Raw genomic sequence first — 7,245 nt, 5'->3', positions numbered from 1 at the left:
GAACTACGCTCATATTTATAATTCCAAATAATCAGTAAGCGACAGGTGCTAGGAAACGCTGTTTTGTACTCATTTATTGACGAGTCGGCTGCGGTGCGGCCAACTGAATGCGCTGCTTCTCTGCCGCTCACTGCACAGAACAGACGCCGAGAGAGGCGACACTTCTCCGGGAAAGTCAGACCTCATGTTCACGGGACAGCACATGGTGAAATATTCCAACTGAACCATAGCTAAGGTTTATCCAAAAAAGTCGTGAGGTTTGTCAGTAAAAAGGGTCTGAAAGTTGCTAAATCTAGTGCTAAAGTCACGCTTGTGTGTGTGTGAGACGCGGGAGCTGATGGCAGGGGGCGGTGGATATTTGTGGAGGTCAGTGTGGATATTGTGGATGAGTTCTTTTGTGTCATCATGTTCTATTAGTTCTACAGCTTCAGTTTCGGAACTTTCACGCTTAGTAACACATACAGCTGTTCCCTCACCACAGTGCAACCGTGAAAAGGGACCCCTTTCAAACAGTGTCGCGTTCCGAACGTTGTTTAAGCGACATACACCGGTATTGCGGTATTTAAAAAATTCATATCATAACAAAAATAAACACCGGTATTCGGTATGAACCGGTATACCGCCCAGCACTACTTTTTACTGTCTGTGACCTCCAGAAGTACAGAAATACATTACACATTTAATTGGAAAAGCCTTTTGTGATAAATGATCAGTCTGACTCTTCATTTAATGTCAATACCAGCAGTCATTTAGAAAAAAAGTGAACTTGATAATTCTCACTTCATGCACAAAGGTTTAATTGGAATACATCACGTTTTCTCTGACAACTGAACAGTGCACAAGTCTGAAAACTTCAATACATTCAAAGCTAAATAAAAAAAATGAATGTCAGATCTCACTAGTAAAACAAGCAGTGTAGTCTGATAAAACAAGCTCAAAATAAGACTAAATAAATGACCCAGTTTTGTGGTTTTGGACTAATCATATTCCTTTACAAAGCTAATTACAGTATCCCACATATACAAGTTGCTAAAAGTATTGAATAAATCTGTCTGGTGTTATTTTAGTATTATTGTTGTATATATTAATATAATTTTTTATGTTTTCAGTTTTTCTATTAATCTTAGGCATTTTAAGGTAATTTAACATGCTTGTCATTTCTATTTCTTTTTATTTAGCTTTCATTTATTATTTTAGTTTTAATTTTAGTGATTATAGTACTTCAACTTCAACTTTATTTAAATAAAAAGCAGTGTTAATGTTGTATTGTTATTGCATTTATTATTATTTTCCATTATCTTAAATTTTTTACATTTTCAGTTTTCATACTAATTTTAGTTTTAGTAATTTTAAGTACTTTTTTTATTAATTTTTTTTTTTAGTTTAGCTTTAATATTATTTAGCTTTAATTTCTCTGTTTTAGTTTTAGTCATTTTAGTACTTCATCTTTAACTTACTTTATTTATTTTGTTGCCAGTGCAATATTTCCTTTATTTAAATGAATGAAATGTATTTGTAATTGATTAAGAGAATAACAGCACTGCATCTACATAAACACTCACACATCTATGTGGAAGGAAAACAGTTCATCATTTATGCATCATTGGGGTTTTGAAGGAGCTCTAAAAGACAAAAAGGAGACAAAATCTAGGATGTTTAAATAATGACATTGTGTAGTGTGTGGTTTGAACAGCAGATGGAGATATTTGAGCGTTTCTGTTAGTGATCAGTCACACTTTACTGTGTAGGCAAGCACCAGACAGCACAAAATATGTGACTGTATTCTAAAAATAAACCCAAAAAACAACTACAACTACCCAAAGTCACTAGAACACTGAGCTCAAATCTCCACTAGAAATTAATGTTGTCTGGTCAGGTTGAAGAGTTTTTGGCCTTTACAAATACGCTAAAACAATTACACACACACAGACTCTTTACTGTCATGAGTTGACTGTCTTCTCACTCTTTTCTCTGTCCTTCAGTCCATGTGGATCGAGCGAACCACATTCATAACTGCTTACAAACTTCCAGGAATCCTGCGCTGGTTTGAGGCCACTAGCATGACCCACGTGAGTCTCTGTTCCTGTCAGTCACACTGAAATTCTTCAAAATGCTAGTGTACTGCATCCTGTGCAGTGTATACTGGATAGGACTTTTTCATCAGTATGTAGTATATACATAACAGTAAACATAAAACAGTAGGATGCTACATTGTCACATGACCTCATGTATATGTATATAATTATGATAATGCATTGGTATTCTGTTTTATCTCAGAAATAAATAAACATAATGCAATTTTGATGTATTAACCTTTCTCTGTGGCCAAATTCAGAATAACATACAATGATCATTCCTGCATTATATACATTAATATCGGTAAATTTTTATAGAAATGTATATTTTTAAAGAGATAGTTCACCCAAAAATGAAAATTCTGTCATTAATTACTCACCCTCGTGTTGTTCAAAACCCGTAAAGACCTTCGTTCATCTTCGAAACACAATTTAAGATACTTGATGAAATCTGAGGGCTCTCTGACCCTCCCATAGACAGCAAGGTAACTACCACGTTCAAGGTCCAGAAAAGTACAGAGATGATCGATAAAGTAGTCCGTGTGACATCAGTGGTTCAACTGTAAAGTTACGAAGCTACGAGAATACTTTTTTGCGCAAAGAAAACAAAAATAACGACGCTAAATACCAACACAACATGATACTGTCGTGAACACGCATCCAAAGTGACGCAGTAGAGACAAAAATGTGGAATAAAGTCGTTATTTTTGTTTTCTTTGCGCAGAAAAGTATTCTCGTAGCTTCGTAACTTTACAGTTGAACCACTGATGTCACACGGACTACTTTATCGATCATCTCTGTACTTTTCTGGACCTTGAACGTGGTAGTTACCTTGCTGTCTATGGGAGGGTCAGACAGCTCTCAGATTTCATCAAAAATATCTTAAATTGTGTTCCGAAGATGAACGAAGGTCTTACGTGTTTGGAACAACTCGAGGGTGAGTAATTAATGACAGAATTTTCATTTTTGGGTGAATTATATTTTTAAATATAATTTTATTGTTATAGTTTTATAGAAAAAGTTTATTTTATTTTGTTAATAAGTATTTTCATATTTATATTTGAATGCTTTTATTAACATTTATCATTAATAAGTTGTTTCTTTGATTTCTAAGATGATGCTAAATTAAACAGTGTGAGCAGGTCATGTGACAGCGAGGATTATCTCAAATGATTATTTCTCTAGTTTATGCGTTAATATGGGTACTGTGCAGTCTGAGCACGTTCTATATATATATAAACAATATCGTTAATATAATAGAGTTACTTTTTCCAACAAATTTAAAAATGTGCCATATGCCAGTTCAAACATGCCTAAAGACTACCTCTACTTAATAATAACAAAAGTGGAGATGCACTGTTATTCTATGACATTATATTATATTGTTCGATTGATTTGCATTGACTATCAGACGTGTTTATGATGTAATTATTTGTGAATATTTCTCTGTCAGACGACGGTGAGTCCGCTGGAGAACGCCATCGAGACGATGGGACAAACCAATGAGAAAATCCTCACCATGATCAACCAGTACCAGTGTGACGACGCTTTACCCATAAACCCTCTCTCCATGCTGCTCAACGGCATCGTGGACCCCGCCGTCATGGGCGGCTTCGCCAAATACGAGAAGGTCAGTGAGACACGGTGAGAAAACGGAGAGAACCGCTGAGAACGGATGGTGATATGTGTGTGTGTCTTTCTCCAGGCGTTCTTCACGGATGAATACATGCACGAACATCCTGATGACAGAGACAAACTCCTGAGACTCAAAGACCTCATCGCATGGCAGGTCAGAAACATTGCAGCATTTGTTTGTGGCTTTGATGCTAGAAAACTCGAGTGGTTAGGACAGATGATTAACCTGTGTGAACTCCCGTTTGACTCGTTTAGATCCCGTTGTTGGGCAGAGGAATCAGTCTGCATGGAAAAAGGGTGACGGATGACCTTCGACCTTTCCACGAGCGCATGGAGGAGTGCTTCAAACAACTGAAGAAGAAGGTGGAGAAGGAGTACGGCGTGAGAGAGCTGGTAAGGATGAAAGCCAGACAGCAGAAACAGAAAGAAGGATTTTGTGAGATGAAGGAGGGAAAGGGATCAGCAAAGTGTGTCCTGATTTTCTTCCTCTTGTGTAGCCTGATACGGATGAGAGACGATCCACTCGGCCGCGCTCTATGCTGCGCACGGTCCGACAGTCCATCTGCTCATTGGCTGGATCTGAATGCGGAACGCCCACTAAGACACACCCAGAGAGGTGACCACGCCCACACGCACATGTGTCTCTACGTTCAGAATAACATGCTGTGATTATTCCTGCAGTTTATAAGATGATACATCATTTTCTAGAAATATATAGAATACACAATATTTGTTTAAATATTTTTTTTTATTAATCTATAGTTTTAATACTTATATTTGAATAGTTTAATTAACATGTAATACTATATTGTTTTGTTTTTAATACTTGTTTTATTATTTATGATGTAGTAATTTTGTTGTTATTAATGTTTTATTTTTATTAATATTTGCAATAATGTTTATATTGTATTAATATTTATAAATATATATAGTTTGTTTTAGAATTTTTTGTTTTATATTTCCATTTAAATAATTGTATTTATTTCTTATTAATATATTGTTACATTATTTTATTTTATATTTTTATAGAAATATGTTTTATAATGGTTTTAATATTTATATTTTAATAAATGTTGTAATATTTGTCATTAATATACATTCATATAAATATAATACAAATGAATATAATGTGTAATTATATATATATATATATATATATATAGTTTGATTTGTTATTAATTTGTTTATTAATATTGCTTTGTTAATATTTTTATATAGGAATTTTAATTTTATTATTTGTTATTAATATATTGGTTTGTTTTAATTATTATTAGTTATTAGTACATTGTTTTAGTTGTTTTTATTAATATTTGTTTTGATATTTATATTTCAATCATTTTAATAATATTAGTTTTATTTCTGAGATGATGCTAAATTAAATATTCAGTGTGGCAAGGTCATGTGACATCAATGTATCATAATACTGTTGCTTATCACTACATAATGTGTTCTGTTTTACATAATATTTTTTTTAAAGTAGTAGGCAGTATACAGTGTGTATACTATTCCTCTCTCTCTCTCTCTCTCTCTCTCTCTGCCTGTAGCATATCTCTGGACAGTGGCGTTCCTCCCTTTCCGTCCATCATCCCTCGTTCCAGTGGAAGCATCAGTGTGATGGATGAGAGTGGTGTTGAAGTGGAGGTGAGGATGATGAAGATATTGCTGTGACATGTTTCAAAAACAGACCAATGATTGCAGCTCATCATGCTCAGGTGACTCGTTCTGTTCTTCCAGGTGAAACTGAGGAAATCCAAGAAGAAGAAGAAACCCGGTCGTGGCAGCATGATCTTCATCAGCGAGGAGAAAGAGCGGAGCAGCACCCTCGACAAACGGGTGAGACAAGATATACATTTAGAAATAAATCAGTAAAAGTTAAATATGCGCAGAAGTATTTTTGCAAGTTTGGTCCTTCATTAACTTGTTTTTGTTTTTATTTCATAGTGATTGTGATATTATTATAGTAACTATTAGTTTAACTCTCTGTCTCTCTCTAGCTTTCCAAGAAGCAGGAGTTTCGCAGTGACACGAATCTGTCAGAGCCGAGTGTGAGCAGCGGCCTCGTCAACTCCAGATCTCTGCCCACTATTGCCGGTACAACATTCATATCATAGTGACTCCTCTCATTCCCTTTCGTTGTTTTTCATTTTAGCTAATGAAATTCATGTAAATGTTTAGTAACCCTAAACTTTTGTGGGAAAAAATGTGTTGTATCTTTAAAAGTTAAATATGCGCAGAAGTATTTTTGCAAGTTTGGTCCTTCATTAACTTGTTTTTGTTTTTATTTCATAGTGATTGTGATATTATTATAGTAACTATTAGTTTAACTCTCTGTCTCTCTCTAGCTTTCCAAGAAGCAGGAGTTTCGCAGTGACACGAATCTGTCAGAGCCGAGTGTGAGCAGCGGCCTCGTCAACTCCAGATCTCTGCCCACTATTGCCGGTACAACATTCATATCATAGTGACTCCTCTCATTCCCTTTCGTTGTTTTTCATTTTAGCTAATGAAATTCATGTAAATGTTTAGTAACCCTAAACTTTTGTGGAAAAAAATGTTTGTATCTATATGAAGTGCTCTACTTCCTGTTTTGTGGATACCAAAATTCTCAACAAAAAAAAACAGGAAGAAGTCCATATTAACAGACTGCTGATTTCACATGCTGTCCTCAGGTCTGTCTCTGTCAGTAGCCAATGGGAGTGAGGAGGTGGAGTCAGCGCGGTCCAAGCGTGACAGTAAAAGCGTTTCTGTGTGTCTGCCATCTGACCGCACCGGTGACCGTCGCTCCAAAGGAGTCATAAACCTGCTCTTTAAAACCAAGGTAACAAGAGCTTTAACAAGCCACAAACACTGTGATGTGGCTTCCCATCATGCACCACATGCACAGTATATACTGTATATCACTACCTTTATTCAAGTGTGAATATGTGTGTGCGTGTGTGTTTTTCAGATGAGCTCCAAACCTGATGAAGCAAAAACATCTTCTGAACCGTCTGAACCATCCACTCATTTTTAATTCTGTCTCTTTAGTTTTTTTAATAGCATTTTGGCTGTTCATTTTTCTGTGATAAAGCTCTTAAAGCCTGATAGTAACAGAGCTGTAGAAGAAAAAAAGAGCCTTGATTTCATTGAATGTGTTCGAAAACGAACTCTAATGAAATGAAGTCAGTGTTTTAAACATTGTATCGTCTGTACCAGCAATAAACTCTTTTACAATTCTGAAATTGTATCTTTATTATAAATATATACACATAGACTGTAGATATAATTCAGTTTTTTTTCAATGTCATGGTAAATTCATTCACATTCTTCGTTTCTAGGTTTAGTGGATGATCTAATCTAGTGATTACAATACAATGGATTTGACGGATCCGGCAATTAATCACTAATTAAAAATCACTAATTTTATTGATGTAACAAGAGAATAAGAAGCATAAACAGTTACATGTGGTTATGATTCAAGCCTAAATTATTTTAAAGTCATCACAGAATTTTACAAATAATCACATGTATCAGTGCTTCATATACAGGTGCATCTAAA

The 7,245-nt window shown here is 35.1% G+C and overlaps 1 protein-coding gene across 1 annotated transcript in view; it reads left to right on the top strand.

Annotated features, from left to right (window-relative positions):
• LOC107552325 (dedicator of cytokinesis protein 2) overlaps window positions 1-6,915 on the top strand; it is a 120,660-nt gene extending 113,745 nt beyond the window's left edge. Inside the window, exons 39-48 of the mRNA XM_016234186.1 lie at window positions 1,983-2,069; window positions 3,529-3,705; window positions 3,781-3,864; window positions 3,966-4,103; window positions 4,208-4,326; window positions 5,255-5,351; window positions 5,445-5,543; window positions 5,705-5,801; window positions 6,377-6,525; window positions 6,655-6,915. Of these exons, the coding sequence (XP_016089672.1) occupies window positions 1,983-2,069; window positions 3,529-3,705; window positions 3,781-3,864; window positions 3,966-4,103; window positions 4,208-4,326; window positions 5,255-5,351; window positions 5,445-5,543; window positions 5,705-5,801; window positions 6,377-6,525; window positions 6,655-6,720 (1,113 nt within the window). The 3' untranslated portion in view covers window positions 6,721-6,915. The remainder of the gene's footprint in view (window positions 1-1,982; window positions 2,070-3,528; window positions 3,706-3,780; window positions 3,865-3,965; window positions 4,104-4,207; window positions 4,327-5,254; window positions 5,352-5,444; window positions 5,544-5,704; window positions 5,802-6,376; window positions 6,526-6,654) is intronic.
• The last annotated feature ends 330 nt before the right edge of the window (window positions 6,916-7,245 follow it).

Source organism: Sinocyclocheilus grahami, unplaced genomic scaffold (assembly GCF_001515645.1).
Source record: "Sinocyclocheilus grahami isolate Dianchi unplaced genomic scaffold, SAMN03320097.WGS_v1.1 scaffold447.1, whole genome shotgun sequence".
Taxonomy (NCBI): Eukaryota; Metazoa; Chordata; class Actinopteri; order Cypriniformes; family Cyprinidae; genus Sinocyclocheilus; species Sinocyclocheilus grahami.
Note: the sequence above shows the minus strand (reverse complement) of the source record. Positions and strands in the feature narration are given on the sequence as shown.